This window comes from Bubalus bubalis, chromosome 3, assembly GCF_019923935.1.
Source record: "Bubalus bubalis isolate 160015118507 breed Murrah chromosome 3, NDDB_SH_1, whole genome shotgun sequence".
In the NCBI taxonomy this organism is placed as follows: domain Eukaryota; kingdom Metazoa; phylum Chordata; class Mammalia; order Artiodactyla; family Bovidae; genus Bubalus; species Bubalus bubalis.
Genome location: NC_059159.1, coordinates 152,755,357 through 152,777,153, shown reverse-complemented (window position 1 = coordinate 152,777,153; position 21,797 = coordinate 152,755,357). Strand labels below are relative to the sequence as shown.

Below are 21,797 nucleotides of genomic sequence, written 5' to 3'. Positions count from 1 at the left end.
TATCAAGGGAGGGCGGGGTCCAGATCATAAAGGGCCTTTTGAATCACAATAAGATGTTTAGATCTTATTAAAAGAGCAGTAGAAATATAAGAACAGTTTTAAGCAGGAGCATGACATGATCAGATTTATATTTTTAAATAATAATCATCTGTGTGTGTGTGCACATGTACTCCTTGAATAGTCTACCCCGGGACTATTTGGACTAAAGAGTGTCACTTTCTTGTTTTACCAAAAACTCACTGGAAGAGGGTATTGAAGGAGCTTGGATGGCAGTTTTACACCAAACCTGGAGTTCTGCATTGTCATCATAATTGCACTGTTGTCTTAGCACTTAACATGTGCCTGGCATTTTCTGAGCTGCATGTCTTATCTCATTGACTGCATTTTGTTCCTTTAAGTGGTTGCAGCTCCCTTAGCAAGGTAGAACAGTATGAACAGGAAACCACATGAATGACTCCAGTCCCAAGACCAAGTAAGGCTTCGGTCCTTGGCTTCCGCTGGTAGTGATGTGGAACTGGTTGAGGTCATGGGAATGTGCAACCGTGTGACTGAACAGATCCCAGGGAGATGCAACCAATCTGCAGTACTTTGGAAGTCCACATCCCAGCAAGGACTGCATACTACTCAAACCTCTCCCTGCTTATTTCCCTCTTTAATAGGGAACTGGAGATCCCTATCCAGGTCTCTTACTAGTACTGGGATAGTCTGTCTCACCTCTGAGGTCCCACAATATAATCTGCTTCTGTTGCTGAAATGAGACTTGTCTCTCTACTTCCTTGAATTACTATGTCATCATACCATAGAGAGAGGTTTGGTATTTTACACAACTCTAATGGGCAGGGTGGGCTTCCCAGGTGGTTCAGAGGTAAAGAATCCACCTGCCAATGCAGGAGATGCAGGTTTGATCCCTGCATTGGGAAGATCCCCTGGAGGAGGAAATGGCAACCCATTTCAATTCTTGTGTGGAGAATTCCATGAGCAGAGGAGCCTGGTGGGCTACAGTCCTTAGGCTCGCAGGCTCGGTCATGACTGAGGAATGAGTGTGTGTGTGTGCATGCGTGCACACACACACACACACACACAATATGGGCAGGGTAGGCTAACCACTGTAATAAGTCAAAAACTCATTAGTGGCTACATACAACAGTTTGTGTATGATTGACAACACATCCCACTCTCGGTTGGATGGGTGCTGGGAGGTGAGCAGTAGGAGAGACCTCAGTTCTATGCAGTCATTCAAGGACCCAGGCTCACAGCAGCTAGTGGCCCCTCCCTCCTCTAGATCCACCAAGGCTGTCCAGCTAGCAGGTGGAGAAAGAGAAAGCCAAGAAGGCACAACCGCTGTCAGTTACCTTGATCTGGAAGTCATAGCTGTCACGTTGCTCACATTTACTGGCAAGCCTGAGTCACATGACCCCACCTGAAGATGGTGGGCTAGGAAATGTGATCTTTCTGTGAGAGCACTAGAGATTGCAGCACAGCAACCTCACGTGGTACCTGGGCAGTTCTTCTTTAAGATAACTCATAAGCTAGGCCACTTTCTTCCCAATATGTGCAAACTTTATTATACTTCTCAGGTAAGAGATTTGCCTTTGTTTTATAGACACCATTTAGTTTTACACTGACCTTACTGGTGTTATACTGGCTTTGTCCTTTTAGTTCTGTTTTTTGTGCAAGTCTATTTTCCCTCGGACTTTAGACCTTCTTACTCCTATTACTAAGTTTGTATGTACAGTCTGTGTATGTATGTGTGTGTGTATATATATATATATATATATAGGCTATATATATATATATATAGGCTTTCCCAGCGGCTCAGCAGTGATGAAGCCATCTGCAATGCAGGAGTTGGGAAGGGTTGGGAAGATCCCCTGGAGGAGGGCGCGGCAACTGACTCCAGTATTCTTTCTTGGAGAATCCCATGGACAGAGGAACCTGACAAGCTACAGTCCAGAGTCACAAAAAGTCAGACGCAACTGAAGTGACTAAGCACACACATATGTGTATATATGTACATTTATACAGGCTGTGCTGCACAGCATGTAGGGTCTTAGTTCCCCAACCACAGATTGAACGTGTTCCCCCTGCAGTGGAAGCACAAGTCTTAACCTCTGGACCACCAGGGAAATCCCCATATGGGTATATTTTAATGGCATTTTTACTCTGTATTATTTTGCTCTGTAACACACTTAATCTTCACAGTAACCCTATGAGATGGGTATTATTATTACCTCCACTTTAGAGGTAGAGAGATGTGGAGAGATGCAGTGACTTTTTACCAAGTGAGTGGCTGAGTTGTTTTCACTCCAGCGCATGCCTGACCTCAGGCCTGAACTCTGAGAGAAGACCTCATGTTACATTCCTTTCTGGACCAGGCTAGACCAACTTTTTCATCTTCCTCTCTGCCTCCCCTTTGCCTACCTCACAAAAAGCTGCCCATATATCTTCTTTCAGATATTTCCTCCCCTTTCAAACTCTGGGGCTCTAGAGTTCACTTGCATATGTAGGGAGATCTTGTCTCTGACTGGTTCCTATGGTAGTTTTATAAAATATAAAATGGAAGACCAATCAGGATTAAGTTAATATGAAATTCTGAGTTTAGTTACATAAAGTTAGAGAAAAAGGGATGGAAAATGTTGATAAAGACATTTCAGGGAATCCCAAATAGTCCCTTTCTTGTTTGGGACATACAAAAGAAGACAGAGCTTTTAGAAATTACTATGTACAGTCAGTCAACACGTACTTGCAGTGTATATACCTTGGAACTTACTCTAAATGACCCCTTGGGTTAAGCCTTGCTATTTTTGTGTCGGTTGGAAGAACCTGTGTCTGTGTAGCTGTTGAATTGAAATAACGATTTTACTAGCCTCTCTGGTGATTTTTCTGGCACACTATAAATCTTAACTAAGTGTCTGTAGGTGTGGAGATTTGGTTGAATGCACCAAGATTTCATTACTCATAGAAATGATCAAAGAACCTCAGAGATCACTAACAGATATAACCTAAGAAGAGAGTACTAGAGAAAACACTTGAGTCTCTAGCAGCAACACAGAATAGAATAAGAATTTCTGGTTTGATATGTGCTGAGTTCCATCCCTGGAGTTTTTTTAAGCCCTGTACCATTCTTTACTTCTTCCCTCTTTAGGTTTGACTTGCACTGATTTTGGCCTACGGTCCAGAATGGTTTGTTCTCGGGACCAGACCTGACCAGAGTCGACCTCATGAGCACTTCAACCTCTCCAGCTGCCATGCTCCTCCGGAGGCTGAGGCGGCTCTCTTGGGGCAGCACCGCTGTCCAGCTCTTCATCTTAACAGTGGTGACCTTTGGTCTGCTGGCCCCACTGGCCTGTCACCGGCTTCTGCACTCTTACTTCTACCTGCGCCACTGGCATCTGAACCAAATGAGCCAAGAGTTCCTGCAGCAGAGCTTGAAAGAAGGTGAAGCTGCCCTGCACTACTTTGAGGAGCTGCCCTCTGCCAACGGCTCGGTGCCCATTGTCTGGCAGGCCACGCCGCGGCCCTGGCTGGTCATCACCATCATCACTGTGGACAGGCAGCCTGGCTTCCACTACGTCCTGCAGGTGGTGTCCCAGTTCCACCGGCTCCTTCAACAGTGTGGCCCCCAATGCGAGGGGCACCAACTCTTCCTGTGCAATGTGGAGCGGAGCGTGAGCCATTTTGATGCCAAGCTGCTGTCCAAGTACGTCCCTGTGGCCAACCGCTATGAGGGCACGGAGGATGACTATGGCGATGACCCTTCCACCAACTCATTTGAGAAAGAGAAGCAGGACTACGTCTATTGTCTGGAATCCTCCCTGCAGACCTACAACCCAGACTACGTCCTGATGGTGGAAGATGATGCCGTCCCAGAGGAGCAGATCTTTCCAGTCCTGGAGCACCTTCTGCGGGCTCGCTTCTCTGAGCCCCACCTCCAAGATGCCCTCTATCTGAAGCTCTATCACCCCGAGAGGCTCCAGCACTACATCAACCCGGAGCCCATGCGTATCCTGGAGTGGGTCGGTGTCGGCATGTTGCTGGGGCCCTTACTAACCTGGATATACATGCGGTTTGCCAGCCGCCCGGGCTTTAGCTGGCCCGTCATGCTCTTCTTCTCCCTGTACAGCATGGGTCTGGTGGAGCTGGTGGGCCGCCACTACTTCCTGGAGCTGCGGCGGCTGAGTCCTTCCCTGTACAGCGTGGTCCCCGCTTCACAGTGTTGTACCCCTGCCATGCTCTTCCCTGCCCCTGCGGCCCGCCGGACCCTCACCTACCTGTCCCAGGTTTACTGCCACAAGGGCTTCGGCAAGGACATGGCGCTGTACTCACTGTTGAGGGCCAAGGGGGAACGGGCCTACGTGGTGGAGCCCAATCTCGTGAAACACATCGGACTCTTCTCCAGCCTTCGGTACAACTTTCACCCCAGTCTGCTCTAGCGTGCCAAGAAAGGCCTTTCTGAAACTGGCCACTTCTTGGAGATTCAACTGTTGAGCTCTTTATTTGGATCTGGTTGCTTGCAGATAATTCATTGTTTTAAGGTTGCCAGGGATATAGGCACTGGGATGGCTGGGATTAAACATAAGTCAAGAACGTTGGCTTTAGTAACTCTCAGGCAAAGGCAGGCTGTTCACTGTGGGCCCAGACCTCTCGCCCTCCACACAGCCACATTGCCTCATGCAGTCTGACCCACTGAATGATGGACATTTAAATACCACTTATATTCTCCTGTTTCTCATTCTGCTTCGTGACAGAGTTTGTGACTGCCAAAATTATTGTGCACAGTGGTTCAACTGGTTTAGGATTTTAAAGGTAGAATATGAATGATGAAAGGTGAGATTCTCTTATAGTGACTTCTTTCTCACTGGGAATAAGAATGGATATATATTTAGGATATATATCCCAAGACGCAGGACCATAGATTCTATTTGTTTCCTTGCTATGACATAATAAAAGCTGCATAGTGCCTGCCATCTTGGAGGCGGGTGAGCTGTCTACTGTTACCTGGCATTTTCTTTTCCACACATCTGTAGTGCACTGATAATCATTTTTGACTGTGAAAACTTTAAGGCACAGCAAGATCTGAAAGCACTTTCTGGATCATCAAGTCAGATTGCTTATGTTTAGTTTTCAATTTAATATTGAAGATTTCTATCATATTCTGATTCTTTGAAAGTTGGACTTTGCAGAATGATGTAGAATGGGTGAGCTCTTTACTAATGGCATATCCTTTCCCCCAACTTTGCTGGCTAATCATTCACCCTCATTCTTTTTCTTCTATAGCATGATGTTACAGAAGAAAAAGTAGGGACTGAAGTCAGAAGACCTGAATTTTTATATCAAATCTCTGTCGTGTCCTAGTGGTGTGAACTTGGGCCAGTTATAAGCACTCTGAGCCTCAGTTTTCTCACCTGTAAAATGGGGACAGTGATATCTTCCCTTTTAAGTTGCCTTGGAGATTAAATGACAGAATATGTGTAAAACACTAGCAAGTGCTTATCTCATAAAGGGCATTTGATGAATATTAGCTCTTTTCTCTCCTATATTAAGCATATAAAACTCAAGTGTATTTTGGATAAAGGTATTAGTGATATTATTTAAAGTATGAAATGGGGTATAGGGCTGATACCTATGGAGCAGCTGTTCCTGACCAAACACTACTAGAATAAAGGTTGACTTTTCCTTGTTACTTCAGAAGGATATACAGCTCAGTTTCATCTAGCCCCACCTCCAACCAAGCCCAAAATAAGACTTGTTCATTCAAACTGGAAATGATCTAAGACTCCGGTTGAGCCTATTCCAAGACTAGCATCTGAAAATTACTTTTCTCAAAAGTTACAAATTAATGTCGTTTGACAGTACTTATCAAACCAGTGGCCAAAGAGTCCTTATGGCGGTGGATGATTATATTAGAGTTCAAGCAGCTCTCTGCTTTGTTTCAGTGCCATGTCTTCTGTTTGCTTTAAGTTTTCACAGTGAGCTCCTGTCTTGGAATCTGCTTGAGAACATCGAGGGGGTAACAGGGCTTCATCACCATACTTTACAGATGAACAAAGAGGCCCAGAGATGTTAAATAACTTCTTCAGGTTCACACAGCTGAACAGCAGCAGAGAGGACTAGAATGTAGTAGCTTTTCTGACTTCAAGCCCCTGTACTTTTCTCTCAACCACAGTCATTTTATAAATATCTATGTAGTCAAATTCTCTTTTGTGAAATCTGTAACCTGGACGAAATAATGTCTTTGTAAGCTAAGATGGTAAAAACTCACTGTGGTGTTGGTCTTGGGGAACAAACAGGTGTCCGTGTGTGTTGTGTTGTTATAGTGAGCTGTTATGTATCTCCCAGGAATGTCCAAAGTGACCAGAGCTGCTAGGTGACTTACTGAGATGCTCAGATTCCACCCTTTCACCCCCAACCCCAACCCCAGGAACAGGTTCAGCCCCATGTCTGAAAACAGAACCACCCGCAACCTAGAACTAATTTGAGTTTGTTGCATTAAGATTAGATCTCCTTGTGGAAAGTTTGTGTCCAATGACAGAACATTTAAGCTAGCTAATCCCTAGATCAGAATCTTTGCTGCTTTTCATTTCTGCTCTTTCTAATTCCATTGTCTACTGCACACAGACATCCCTTCCTGTGACTCCTTCCTTCTCAATGGCTGAGGTCATCTTTGTCTTGTCTTATTTTTCTACCTACACACTAAGACATCTTCCCACATTGATCTTAACTAGAATCTGCCATCCTTGGACATTTTCCGCAGAAGCAACAATCCTACCCACTTTTATCCCTACTGCCACTTTCTAGATCACCCTTCCTTTTGTCTCTCATTCCGAGAATCCAAATTGTGTACGTTATCTTGAATTAGGACTGCTGGCAGCTTTACACCAAAGCTGAGGTCTCTCGTTTAATCCTAAGCAGGGGGCTAGGGAGAAACTCAAGTCCCCTTCCAGTATCAAGGGACATAATCTACCAGAAGGGTGAAGGTCTCTAATAGTCCTGTATACGTTTCAGAATTTAAATTATTGTCAGGTCTAAGAAGCTCCCTATTGTGACTGAGTGTATTTGCATAGACTTATCAGTTCAAATAAATGAACCGTTTCACTGAGGCATCCTAAGAAGCCTTGGTTTTCTCTCATTTCTATAGCTGGATTTTTCTGATATGATGAATAGGATCAAAACCACCCACATGCTCACACTGTTGTGGAGTCCAAAGGTAGCCATTCAAAAGTATGGGCTGTTTGCTTAAAAATTCATAACTGATTTTCTTATATTTCTTAAATGGAAACATTTGAATTGTGTGTGTGTGTTTTTCTACTGACATAACTTTTAAAAAGTGGTGAGAATACTACAGTGCAGCTAGAGAATACAAGTAGGATGAATATAATGATAGGATTAATTTAATTTACCTTGGATACAGTCCTCATTTGAGGGAATTTATTTAATTGGTAACTTAATTTGTGTAAAGAGACATTCTAATTGGATTTGATTACTGTGGGATTTTTATATATACTATGATACATTTTGAATCACAGTGAGATAATACAAAACTGGGTAATTTTAAAGTCACACGAACCATTTGGATATTTTTATCCCAACCACATGAATTTGCTGAGAAATGTTCATTAGCTGACAATTTTTTTTAGGTTGGATTTTGTTTGAAATACCTTTGGGACTATGTCAAAGATGATTGGAGATGTGATTTTAAAGTACTTAATATAACTGCAATGGAGATGCACTATGGCTTCCAGTAGTCAGATTACAGCATTGTTGTGAGTCATCGGCAATGAATGGGGAGTTCTGCTTTAAAATTTAACAGATTTTCCTTTTTTTCCTAAAAAACCTTTTGAATCTGTATTAGGTTATAGCCGATTAAAAATGTTGTGATGAATAAGGAAGGTATTCAGGCATACATATGCATGTATCCATTCTCTCCCAAATTCCGCTCCCATCCAGGCTAGCCCATGACATTGAGCAGAATTCCCTGTGCTATACAGTAGGTCCTTGTTGGTTATCCATTCTAAATATAGCAGTGTGTACATGATCATCCCAAAATAATTAGGGATGATAATTATTCCTAATTATTCCTAATTATTTATTAGGAATAATTATTCCTTATTATTTATTAGGAATAATTATCCCTTCCCTGCATGGCAACCATAAAAAAAATTAACAAATTTTCATGATCTTGTCCCTAATGACCTATGCAGAAACATAGATGAGTGATTTTTTTTTTAAGTATTATGTTAACAAATTGGGGGTAAAACCAGATGAAAATCCAAAGGCAAATGATTAATTTATCAAAAAGAAGGACAGATGGCATACTTATGTAGGAAGTGGGTAGCTCAGAGAGATGGGTGAAGTAGACAAGGATGTAGAGTGAAGCAGAGGGTCTCACATTTGTCACCTGCTGTGTGTCCCAGACTTCTTTATGTAATAAATCCTCTATGTCCGCCCCACTGTCGTGAAATGCTTATAGGGCTAGCCTATGGAGAATACAAAGGAACAAAATAATGGACAGTGTTCTGGATAAATAATTCATCCCTTTGCTAGGACCTGGCTTCCTATCACACTTAGAATAAAATACAAATCCCTACATTACCTTCCAGGTCAGATGTGACCTGTCCCTGCAAAACTTCATGTCTTGCCACTTCCATCCTCTTTCTCCAAGCTATAGCCACACCTGCTCTCTTTTACTTCCTTGGACTTGTTACATTGGTTCTTACCACAGAGGGACTTTGCACTGCCATTCCCTCTATCAGGAATGCTTTTCTCTTAGCTGAATCTTTCCTGTATACAGATCTCAATTAAAATTTAACCCCTCCTCCCCAACAGACTTTTCATCCCATCTAAAGCATTCTTCTCCCTTCACAACCCCCAGGTCATCTATCACTTTATGCAGTTTGATTCCCTTTGAAGCTCTTATTACCTGAAATTTATTATTGTGTCTTTTTTTCCCCCTCCATCCTCCCCACCCCGCTACAGAATATAAGTGCTACAATATCAGGAGTCTTCTAGGTTTCATTCATTGCTCTGTCCCTTGAACCTAGAACAATACCTGACACATAGTAGGAAATGAATGAGAGAGAGAAATGGGGGTAGTGAGGGAAGAAAGGAAGGGAGGAAAAGAGTAAAGGGATCCACAGTGGAAGTGCATACAGAAAAGACGAATATTGAAAGGAAGAAAAATGGGACTAGGGAAGAAAATTAGGGAGGAGCAAAGAGGATCCAGGTAGTGAGGATTGGTTGTGATGTACAATTTTGACTCCTAAAAAAATTTTCTACTTGCATTCCAGGCAAAGAGAATGGCAAATGCAAAAAGGAACTTCCAACACCACCACATAGCTACTTTTTCCTTTGTTGTTATTAGAGTTTTAGTTTCAGTGTGTGTGTTGGGGGTCATGTGTGTTTGGAGGGGGATCCTCCCTACGTGTTATTCTTAGGGGAGGGATGGGTTTTCTCTTTCAGGTTTCAACTGCTGCATCTTCCTGGTATTACCAATGGGAATCATCTAGACGTGCATACCACCCATGGTGGCTCTACAACCTATTCTAGGACTTATAGGCAAGAGGCTGGAAAGAGAATGAAGGAAAGATCACCACCAGTGCCAGTGAACTCTTCTCAAGTTCTTTCAGTAAGTGGCGAGATGGTTTAAGTCATACCATGTAGCTCTGCACTTTAGGGGTGGGCTTTGGCAAAGCATTATATGACTTAACACAAGCCAAGAATAGAGAGGCAAACTTTCCCTAGAGGCTGGATGGGAGAAGCAGGAAACTTTAAGGATCATTTTTTCTGGTACACAACTTGGGTGTTTTTTATGTTTTGTTAGTGTAGCTTTGTTTAAATCTGAACAAGTTGAGTCCTCTGCAAAATTCGTGCACTGGCAACATGTTAGACAAAGAATTTTGTCTAACCCCTATTTTCTTTTATCTAGAAAAAAATGTAAACCCTGGCATTGTTGTGACTGGGAGACCTGAAACAGAAGTCAACAAGCGTGTGTAGATTTCTTTCTAGCAACATGTTTGGACGGTTATTCTTGTCCTTTACCAAAACCCCTGTCCAGCCGCAATACATACACAACCAGAAGCCATAACCAGCAAAAGCAGCTTGGCTTCTGTCTAGCTCCCCCTCCAGAGAGGTTTGTGATAAAGGAGCGGTAGGATTACATCTTCTTCCTGTAATGTACACATGGAATGCTCTCCCTCTTTTGAACAAGAAAAGGAAAGAGCAACCATATTTTAAAAGATACTAAACAATGGTATGTATCTTCACATTCAAAATTGTAGTTCATGTATTATTATATAAGGAGCTATGCCAAACAAATTAATCATAAGTAAATCTAAATTTAGCTGTTTATCCCCAACTTAATAAATGCCTAACTCATATTAGCAGTATTCAGTTGACTCAAGATTTTTTTCTTTTTCAGTCTAGCTGAACTATTAGCATAAGTGCCCCAATCTGCAGAAACACAGTCTTGAATCTGAAAGAGAAAAGGCTTTGAAGAGGTTAGAATCATGTTTTGTTTTGTTTTTTTCCAGATGCCTGTTCAGTTCAATTCAGTCACTCAGTCGTGTCCAACTCTTTACAACCCCATGGACTGCAGCATGCCAGGCTTCCCTGTCTATCATCAACTCCCAGAGCCTACTCAAACTCATGTCCATCACGTCAGTGATACCATCCAACCATCTCATCCTCTGTCATCTCCTTCTGTCGCCTTCAATCATTCCCAGCATCAGTGTCTTTTCCATTGAGTTGGTTCTTCTCATCAAATGGCCGAAGTATTGGAGTTTCAGCTTCAGCATCAGTCCTTCCAATGAATATTCAGGACTGGTCTCCTTTAGGATGGACTGGTTGGATCTTCTTGCAGTCCAAGGGACTCTCAAGAGTCTTCTCCATCACCACAGTTCAAAAGCATCAATTCTTCTACACTCAGCTTTTTTACAGTCCAACTCTCACATCCATACCTGACTACTGGAAAAACCATAGCTTTGACTAGACAGACCTTTGTTGGTAAAGTAATGTCTCTGCTTTTTAATATGCTGTCTAGGTTGGTCATAACTTTTTTTCCAAGGAACAAGCGTCTTTTAATTTCATGGCTGCAGTCACCATCTGCAGTGATTTTGGAGCCCAAAAAAATAGTCTCTCACCGTTTCCATTGTTTCCCCGTCTATTTGCTGTGAAGTGATGGAACTGGATGCCATGATATTAGTTTTGTGAATGTCGAGTTTTAAGCCAACTTTTTCACTCTTCTTTTTCACTTTCATCCAGAGGCTCTTTAGTTCTTCTTCACTTTCTTCCATAAGGGTGGTGTCATCTGCATGTCTGAGGTTATTGCTATTTCTCCAGGCAATTTTGATTCCAGATACCAGTTAACACCAGCCAATGGAAGAAAAGAACTGTTTCAGCCAAATAAACCCCTTATTGTCACACTTAAACATTAGTCCTCACACTAAGGTAAACACATTAAATTCTGAATGGCATCTCAGAAGCCCTTTAAGACAAGTAATTTTGTTTTTTAAAAGACACCAAGTGTCATGTCTCACATATTAATTTGCATTTATTGAGTGCCTACAGGGTGATAGGGACTATGCCTAATGCTAGAGACCCAATGATGAGTGAGTAAGACAGCTTTCTTCTTTTCAGGACCTTGGCATCCAAGGGAGAAACTTGTATAGTAAGGTGAGTCTGGGATGGTGGGGTTATAGGATACTGTCTATAAATCACCCCCAAATGCCAGGGGTCTAAGTTACTCCAACTTCCTCAGCTCTTCTGCAACCACTTTTGCTGAGCACAACATGGTCCACCAAAGAAGTCTCCAACTAACAAAGGAAATGTTTTACATAAACATTTATTTACAGAAAAAAATGAGAGGTGTGGGTGAAGGGAACTGGCTTGTCCCAGCTAAAAAGAATTTAAGGAGGGTGAGTTGACTCTTGGAGAAAGTGCTGTGGGGATAAGATATGTAGCTTTTGATGTAAGAGGAAGATTCAGAAAATTATCCTTGAAGGGTTATTTCTTTTTCTTGCATTTCTAGGAAAACAAGCCTCTTGATATCTTATTTTCTAATCCAAATTCATGTGAGGTCTTTTTTCTGAAACTGAATAAAATCAACTTCCAAAGAAAGAACTTTGCTTGCCCAGAGGTGACACACCTTCTTGGCAGCAACTTGCCCTTACCTCAAAAAAGAATCAAGGAAACCTCTCATTCCAGGGACTTCCCCAGCACTCTGCGCTTTCACTGCAGTGGGCATGAGTTCCATCACTGGTCAGGAACTAAGATTCCCATGTCATGCAGCCAAAAAAAGAGAAAGAAAACCTTACAACCTCACCCCAAATGTTTTACTCTCTCATCTTGGTGACCAAAGCTTGTTGATCCTCACATAAAGAGGACTGTGAGGGTCACAATTGTCCTCAGTCTTTCAAGGTGAAAACCAAGGCTTGTAGCCTTTGGATCTCTTTTGCGAAGTCTGTTCTTTCCAATGCTTATATTCTCCACAGCTAACTGCACGTTAGATCCAGTCTCCTAGAGATTTCTGCCCTATGAGGTGGGTGACTTCCTCACCCACCACAAGAGAGTAAGCACCCTTCTTTAAACTATGAAGAATATTTAACTGAGGGCCAAACATTTCTTCTGCTTGTCCTCATCAGTTTCATGTAGATCTGAAGCCTGGAGACACTCATTCCTTTTAAAATTAATTTCTGTCGATTCACATTGAAACAATATTGGCCAAAGTTGTCAATCTGGCCAAGCTGATCAAAGTGCTCTTCCACAAACAATGGGATATTTGTTAACTCACAGTCATGGTTCATAACTCTTCAGCAACTCTAATCCTTACCTCCAAGGATTCCCCCGTATGAATAAACAAAGCAGGATAACAAAACAATAAGAGAACGACCTGAGTTTTCAGCAAATGTAATTCCTAGTTAGAAAGCATTCACTAGTAATTTCTAGTCACTTGACAATAAGTTTGGTTTGCAAATGAAAATTCTGATTTTATTTGCCAAAGATCAGACAGCTCAAATGAACTGGAAAATGCTATTATCACTCTACTTCTCTGAAAAAGATGTTTGGGATGCTTGTTGGGAGACTCAGCTTCGATCCTTGGGTCAGGAAGATCCCCTGGAGAAGGAGGCAACCCACTCCAATATTCTTGCCTGGAAAATCCCATAGGTGGAAGAATCGGGCAGGCTACAGTCAATGGGGGTCACAAAGCCAACCAGGCTGAGCCACTTCACTTTCACTTTCTTTAACTTAGGTCTGGAAATTGTGTTGTGAATTTTGCAGGTTAGTTTCAGCTTGGGATGGTTGTAGCATTAGGATGCATTCAGCAGCAAATAACAGAATCCAGTCTCCCAGGGCCTTCCTTAAGCAATAGAGAAGTTAAATTTTCTCACCTAAGAAGTCAGTCAGCAGTGCGATGATGTCATTAAGGACCCAGACTCTCCTCTCTCTTGTTCTGCCACCTTTTGCCACTTTATGTCTATTGCAGCTTCTAAGATCAAGTCCACATTCAAAGCAGAAAGGAAAGGCTGAGGTAAAATGCTTTCTTCATGTGAATTTCTGTGGGTGTTTTTTTTTTTTTTTTTCCCTGGGAAGAACAATTACAGGAAGTCTCCCAACTGACCTCTCCTTTTGTTTCATCTGCCAGTATGGGCCATAGGCACATTCCTAGACCAATCAGAGGCAAAGGGAAATAAATTGGAAAAGCCCAACCACAATTTATTCCCTTGTGGCTTGTGTGAGGCCCTGTCTTTCCTGACCTGAAGGGCTCTACTCACCATCCAAACAAGAAGAGATCTTTGACAGCAAGGAAGTAGATCTATATGGATAGCTCATGGACAAAATGTGAACAGTGACCCTGGGGGGAAGTGATCAAAGTGTTTAGTATTCTTCCTGATCGTGCCACTTTATATGGTATTTAGAAATCAAAGCAACATGTAGATTTATTTAGATTAGATTTGTTTAACTGTATAATCATATGGTTAGGTCATAGGAACCTTTCAAAAATATAGTGCTACAGGATTAATTATAGGATTAATTAGTTAAAGGCATTACAGGCTTGGAGAAGCTTCTCCAATTCCTAGAGGCCCATAAGATTGCATTTTCTTCCTGAGCAACTGTGCATGAAACATCATGGAAACAATAAGATTGTTGTTGCTACTTTCAAAGAAGTATAGATAGTTAAACTCAAATTGGATATGGGGATTAGCCATTGACTACTGAAAACTATGCTTTCAATCTGTTGTTGAACTGTCCTGAAATTATTGATTTAGGGCACATGAAGAGCTTTGAATTTTTTTCAAGATTCACAATTTTGTAAAGTGGTCTCATGAATTTTAATGCACAATACAGACCATGTTATAAATTTCTGAAACTTTCTTTGGTGTGCAAACCTTAATACATCTGCATTAGAAATATTTTCCTGTTTGTACTCAGTTTCAAGAGAAAACAATGAAATTGAAATCACATTATGCTTACCAAGAGAGTTCATTATCCTTGGAAGTTTGGAGGTAAGTCCAACATGAATCCTAGGAAGATCCCAAAGTTTCTAGTGATGTGAACAATGTTTGGGAGTTTACTCTTCAAGGAAGAAGGACGAAGAGAAGAATGCAGTCAGCTCTGCCAGCTAGAACTGGAATTGCAAACCCTCTCCAACACAAGATATCCCACAATTCAGTCAATTAATACCTAGAGACAACAGGTCTCACCTGGGGACACTAATGTAGTCATTTAATATCAAATAATGCATATTTTCCTTTGTTGACACACTCTTCCCTACCCCTCAAAAATCTCACTCAAATATTTCTGAGAATCTCCAAGGAGAAAGCTTACAGCTATGTGTTCTCAAAGCAGTTTGCTAACCACAGTCATCACAGATCATCTGTCTGGTCTTTCCTCTCCTATTCTGGCTCCACAAAGTAACTCTAAAGGGCATCTCTCTTGTCCCTGCTCATGATAACCATTTTGGGAACATCAGTACCTGTGCTAAGGTTACTATTTCTTAGTGTTCAGCAAACTCTCAGTTTTCGAGGCGAGGCTAAACTGGCATAGCAAGGACAAAAGCCAATGTCTCAGTCAGTGGCTTGCTATGACAAGGGTTTTATTTCTCAATACCACAAAATCTAATAAAGATCTTGGCACCCTTTAGGGGAACTATTTCGCTTATAGAAACCTAGCAATTTAGACTGAGGACTTCACAGTCCTGTAGCTGCTCCATTAGGAGCAGGAAACCTCTCTGATCAACCAAGCAGGCTTACAGGGACACTCACCAGATAAAGGACTGAATGGTACTCACCAGGTGTTCTCTGCTGTAGACTGCATATGGCCTGAGCCACTCAACTGCAAGAGGTCCAAAAAGTGCAGAGAAGTCTTCTATATCAATATATAAAAGGGAAGAGAACAGATTTTGGTGAATGTTGGGAATATCTGCTTTACAGGTCAGTGCTGGATTCTTGGAAAATATGGAAACAATGACCCTTCTCCAGTTCTATGCTGTTTTGTCACCTGATCCTCAAATCTGTACTTCTTATGCCCAGAGTCTCCAAAATTAGCTCATGAGTATCAGCTCCACTGTTTAGCTCTAATTTCTCTTTCTACAGGAGCTTCAACAAGTCCAAGATTGTGGGGCAATGCTGTGAGATCTCTCATTCTAACTTTTTTTTCTTTTATGACAAATTCACATACATTCTCCCACCTTTTTCCCTAATCCTCCCTCAGACAGTATTCAACTTGTTTGCTGCCATATCGTAATGTCCCAGCTTGGTGCCTAGAACTCAGAAATGTGTTGATGAGTGGATGGATGGATGGATGGGTAGGTAAGTGGATAGCTGAATGATGATTTCTTCTCTACCCACAAATGAAGCTCAAAGGAGCCTGTTTCCATTTTCTTTTCTTTCCCCTCTACTTTTAAATTATTTTTTATTTTATTTTGTATTGGTGTATAGTTGATTAACAATGTTGTGTTAGTTTCAGGTATACAGCAAAATGATTTGGTTATATATATATACATGTCTCTTTCCACTTTATTTATCCTGTCACCTTGACCCTCATTGTAGTCCTTTTGTCTCAGGTACTATTGTGCTTTTCTTGGGCCCCACTTGGGTGGGGACTTTCTTGAGGATTAATTATAGAAATGTCAGCTACAGTTTAGGGGCTGAAATCCTACCACTCAAACCTCTTCAGGGATTCCTAATTGAGGAATATGCCCATGAGAACAATCACCAAATGGAAAATAAAGTAACATTTTTTGGCCATGCTGCATGGCACGTGGGACCTTAGTTCCCGACCAGGGATTGAGCCTGCACTCCCCTGCAGTGGAAGTGCAGAGTCTTAACCACTGGACCACCAGGAAAGTCCCAAAATAACCTTTATGACCTGATAGGCACCCAACTGTCTCCCAGTACAGAGATCTTTGTCAAGCCAAATCAGGTTATGCTGTTTAGGCCTAGAATCCTAAACAAGCTTCCATCATTTCCATCACTCAGAGTTGGTGGAAAGGTCTGGAACAGACCAGGGGCAATTGATGCAGATCCCATGTGTAGAAGAGAGAATGGGCAGACCCTGCCCAATGTACTGAAATAGGGGACTGTAATTGCAGACGAGGGAACACCAGCTTAGAGACTCCATCCTCTTATTAAATGTGGTTTGGTAATTGCCCTGTGCTTTGAGTGTTTGTGGAATTCCTCCTCCCTCAGAAAGAAGCTAGTCAGAAGGATATACAGAGAGTATGGGAGCACCAAAACTGCCCTCTCTCCTACAGGCCAAGGTGGAAACAGGAGGACTGTTGGCTGAAAGTTGTCTATCTCCTCTTCCTCTCTTACATGACTAGCTCTTCTCTCCTGTTCACTGTGATTGTTATCTTCACTTCTGCCTCTGCCCAGGCCATTCAATCCTTTACCCCTAGTCACACCCATTACACTCCGTTACAAACTATCTTCAGAACTGTAGTCTAGGTCAGTGTTCTCACCCTACCTGCTTGCTAGAGAGACAAGGTCAAACTCTGGGCTTATTACTGTGATTTTGTATGAAGTCACTTTTTTAAAAATACAAAACTTGCTAGATGTTAACACTGGCATATGGATAAACTTTCTTTTGCTTACACATGGGTTTCTGATCAAGTGGCCCACGGTTGAGAATTCTTGGCAGCCTTACCACAAAGGATAGCCTGTAGCTAGTTTCCTCTGCTGAACTAGGCTTCCCATTATAACATATTTGCTATAAAGGAACAAAGGTTCATCCATAATAATGGGAAAAAAAAAAACATTTGGGAGGCAGGGGGAAGGACTGCAAAGAGTTGACCATGATATAAATAGTTTGGGGCATATGTGGGAGTAGAGACTTTGGATGGAGCAAAACCAATCTTGCCCTGCCTAGCTGATTCTTCTCAGCCTTTCCCACTGTCTCCCAATTCTATGCCATCATTTCCCTACTCACTTTCACTTCTACCAGCTTGAATAAGTGTAAATCATCTCTGTGGATGCCATAAACATCAGCCCATTTGGAAAGCTCTCTGTTAACACAGATCTTCTTTGTTTCTAACTAATAGTACTGTTTATCTAACAGTTTTATCAACAAAATTTTAGAATAGACAAAGAGTGTAAACTGCCTCAAAGCATTCTCATTATGGCAGAAACTTTATACTGAATGTAAAGTTTACAAGGAAAAAAAAAACTGAAACCATTGAAAGATTTATAAGCAGTGACACAGATACTCCCACCACAGAAGATGGCAAACACAACAAAGATGCCCAACATTATTAGTCACTGGATAAATACAAATTAAAACTACAATGAGATACTGTCATACACCCAATAGAATAGCTAAAAAAATTTTTTAATGACTACACCAAGTGTTGGTGAGGACACAGAGCAACTAGACTCTCATACACTCATGTTGGGAATATAAAATGCTACAGTCATTTTGAAGAACAAGTGGGAAGTTTCTTGAAAAGTTACATATACATACTATTTGATCAGATCTAGCCATTCCACTCCTAGGTATTACAAGAAAAGTGAAAACATACATTTACTTTAAGACCTATACATGAATATTTATAGAGCTTTATTTTGCAGTGGTTAAAAATGGAAACCACTCAGATGTCCATCAGCAGCACATGGAATACTACTCAGCAATGAAAAGGATGGATATGGATGAATTTGAAAATAATTATGCTGAATGAAAGAAGCTAGGCCAAAAAAAAAAATTGGTACATACTGAATGATGCCATTTATGTAAAACTTTAGAAAATGCAAACTAATCTCTATAGTGACAGGAAGCAAATAAGTTTTGCCTGGAGATGGGGTGGGGCTTATAAAATTTAAAAAATAAACTTTCAGAGGTAATGTAAATATACGTTCAATATCTTGATTGCAGTGATGTTTTCATATGTGTGAAAACATATGGGTGTAACCACATGTCAAGACATCAACTGTTATACTTTACAAATGTGAAGTTTATTATAAGCCAATTATATCTCAATAAAGTCGTTATTTTTAAAAGATTTGCTTAGCGCTTTGCACCAGCCAAAGATGAAAGAATTGGCCTGGTGTCTTTCCATTACGTTTCAGACTGCTCTCTAACGGTTCCTTTTACTGTAGGTCAGCAGAGAGGAGGGGCGGATGTTCTGGGTTGCCTATCATCCCATTGCACTTTTATCTGTCTATATACAGTTTCAGTGGACATGGATTTGAGCAAACTCCAGGAGAGAATGAAGGACAGGGGAGCATGGTGTGATGAAGTCCAGGGGGTTCCAAAGGGTCAGACACAACTTAGCAACTGAACAACAACTATATATAGTCTCTCTAAAGACTTATTTCAAAAAATGACTGGTTTAAGGGGAAAAAAAATTTTTTTTAAGTCTTTAGAATCTTCTGGATCATCTGATCTTTAATGCTAAAATGTTTTATGAATCTAAAGTTCTATTAATGAGTTACATGAATATACTCTCTCTTTGATTTGAAGATGTCCTCAATTATAAAACATTAAATCTCTAGCTTTTAATGGCTTTTTTAGGGGGAAAAAGTAAAATAAATATATTAAAAGTACACTTATAATATGATTCACTCCAGTTTCAAAAATATTAAAAGTATGACTTAGAGTACTCATTATAGCACATAGTCCCCAGATTGTAGGAAGGGATATTTTTGAGAACTAAAAGTGTTTGCATGAGTCAGGGTACAAAGTGAAACAAAGAGACCCCCAAATGCAACAGCTTAAACTGGGTAGAAGTGTGTTTCAGTCTCAACATCCAGCAGGTAGGCCATCCAGGTCTGACTATTCGATCTGTGCAGTTCCACAGAGCCCCATGCTCAGAAGGGCCCAGAGCTTGGTTTAATGGGCTGCTGTTACCATCTTGAAAGTCTTACTAATTTTATCTTTGAACCTGTGTTTTAAAAGTAAAGTCCAGTGCAACAATGGAACATGCAAGTGAGCAGAGGAATACACAATCCGTGTTTGCCATTCCTGCGCTCCATTTGCATGTCATGTTGGCAGTGCTCCATGAACCCAGAATTCCAGTGGACCCGCAGTGCATGGAAGTTCAGAGAAACTCAAAGTGAGTACAAGTATGTTATGTTGATGACTAAGAAAAGAAGTGTGGAAGGGGACTGGCAGTCCTGGGAGTCCTGGGAGGACATGCTCTCCATTTAAACTAGAACTTACTACTAATCCAGAAAGAAGATAATAATACTCTAAGAAACACAAACAACAAGGAATCTTTCCTTACTTGAGTTACTTCCATGTATTAACAAGTCACTTACCTTGAAAATGATAGCATAGAAAGAAAGGGAAAGTTTTTTTTCTTTCAGTCTTTCCTTACTCATCAATAACCTGAGGATAGAGTGTTGATAGAATATGTATGAAGAAGTGAAACAAAAACATTTAAATCAGTTTTGTGCAGCATTTATACTCTTCTGATAAGAATGAGATATATATGCTTGAATGAATTACAAAATACAAATCATATTATTTTGGTGATTCTGCACATGAGTTAAATGTTCTTATATTTGCATTTATAAATGGACATTGCACAATATAATGAATGGTAAAATTCATGTTAATGATCTAAGTTTTAAGTTTACTTAGCAGAAAACTAAATAGCAAAACAAATGCCGGAAGAAACAGCATGGAAAGACGAGAAAACTATAAATTTTACTATATTTAATGGCAATCCCCCCACCTTTTTTTTTTTTAACAAGAAGGCTTGAAGTTTCATTTTGCATTGGGCCCCACAAATTGTAGCGGGCCCTTCTGCTGTCTTCAACACATGACTTCCACTTGTGGGTTCAATTTGGCTGCTTCAGTGTCTTTCATCTTCCAGCCCATGAAGAGCTGGAGAAAGACCAGGAAAGTGAAGCACAATTCTTTCTTTCTTTCTTAACATTTATTTATTTATTTGGCTGGACTAGGTCTTAATTGAGGCATGCAGGATCTTTAGTTGCAGCATGGGAAAACTTAACTGCTGTATGTGGGATCTAGTTCCCTAACCAGGTATCAGACTTGAGCCCCCTGCATTGGGCATGTGGAATCTTAGCCACTGGACCACCAGGAAAGTCCTGGAAGCACAATTCTTTTATGGGCCTTCATCACTAAACTCAAATCCCATCAGCCAGAACTTAGTCATACAGCCACGTCTAGCTATGAGGCTGACTGGGAAATATCTTTAGCCAAGCAGCCTTTTACTCTGCTAATACTCTGTTATTTTAGAAGAAAGGGAAAATGGGTATTGGAAACCATGTGAAGTTGAGCACAGTATTCATCCAGTTTGATTCTAGTATTTCCAGTCCTAGGAATTTATCTTAAGGAAATAACAGAAATGTATTAAAAAACTTTTAAGTATAAGGATATTCACTGCATCTCTTTTTATAATTATGGCAAATAAATTAGAAACAACCCATATTTCCAAAGCAGAAAAATTGGTTAAATAAATAAAGACATATCTATATTCTGGAAAATTAAACACCCATTAAAATTGTGTTCTCAAAGAATATTCAATGCTATAGGAAAATGCTCAAGATGCAATGGTACATGAGAAAAGCAAAATGCACAACTCTCCAGATAATACTGGACTTCCCTGGTGGCTCAGACGGTAAAGCGTCTGTCTATAATGCGGGAGACCCAGGTTCGATCCCTGCGTTGGGAAGATCCCCTGGAGAAGGAAATGGCAATCCACTTCAGTACTATTGCCTGGAAAATCCCATGGACAGAGGAGCCTGGTAGGCTACAGTCCATGGCGTCGCACAGATAATACTATTTAGAAGCACTTTTTCAGCTGGATGGATATGTCTGGGTTTGTCACAGGGATTAAGGGAACAAGACTACAGACCTCACAGAGTAAATTTCTCCCAGCATATATTTGAACCACAGCCCCTCAGGATCAGAAACTGGATTTTGTTTACAGACTCAGGACAGATTTGTCTCTCAGAATGAGACATTTTAACCAGAATCATAAGATAAATACATACATCAAGAAGGCAAGTTTATTCGCTTATAGAGACATATAATAATAACATGACATATATAGGCAACACCCTCCCCCAGTCTCATACTAAGTGTGAGTGCCCTTCCTACAGGCAATATATTACATCATTGTATTTGATGATTCTACAGCGTAAGCAAGAGAATTTCAGTCCGATAATAAAGTTGAACATTTATTCTTAAAGAACTCTCCAAGAGGATTTTTCGAGAAAACCAGCCAGACTGTGAAAACAACCACATTTTTCAGAGCACTCTATTCTGTAAAGAATTACTGAGAAACAGGCAAAAGGCAATGGCACCCCACTCCAGTACTCTTGCCTGGAAAATCCCAT

At 40.9% G+C, this 21,797-nt stretch overlaps 1 protein-coding gene and 1 long non-coding RNA gene across 3 annotated transcripts in view; one reads left to right on the top strand and one right to left on the bottom strand.

Moving 5' to 3' along the window:
• Positions 1 to 9,597, top strand: part of PGAP4 (post-GPI attachment to proteins GalNAc transferase 4) — a 28,398-nt gene extending 18,801 nt beyond the window's left edge. The window contains exons 3-4 of one of the 2 annotated variants that reach the window (XR_006550109.2): positions 3,146 to 4,827; positions 9,460 to 9,597. Coding sequence is in view for 1 of the 2 variants with exons in the window: in XM_044940349.2 (XP_044796284.1) it covers positions 3,222 to 4,433 (1,212 nt within the window). In the remaining variant the exon portion in view is untranslated. Of the gene's footprint in view, positions 1 to 3,145; positions 7,886 to 9,459 lie in introns of those variants that run through there. The other variant, XM_044940349.2, reaches the window with a different exon arrangement.
• Positions 9,598 to 14,463: 4,866 nt separating this feature from the next.
• LOC102402091 overlaps positions 14,464 to 21,797 on the bottom strand; it is a 32,332-nt gene continuing 24,998 nt past the window's right edge. The window contains exons 2-3 of the long non-coding RNA XR_328392.4: positions 15,287 to 15,363; positions 14,464 to 14,571 (exon numbers count right to left, since the gene is read on the bottom strand). This is a non-coding gene — a long non-coding RNA (uncharacterized LOC102402091). The remainder of the gene's footprint in view (positions 14,572 to 15,286; positions 15,364 to 21,797) is intronic.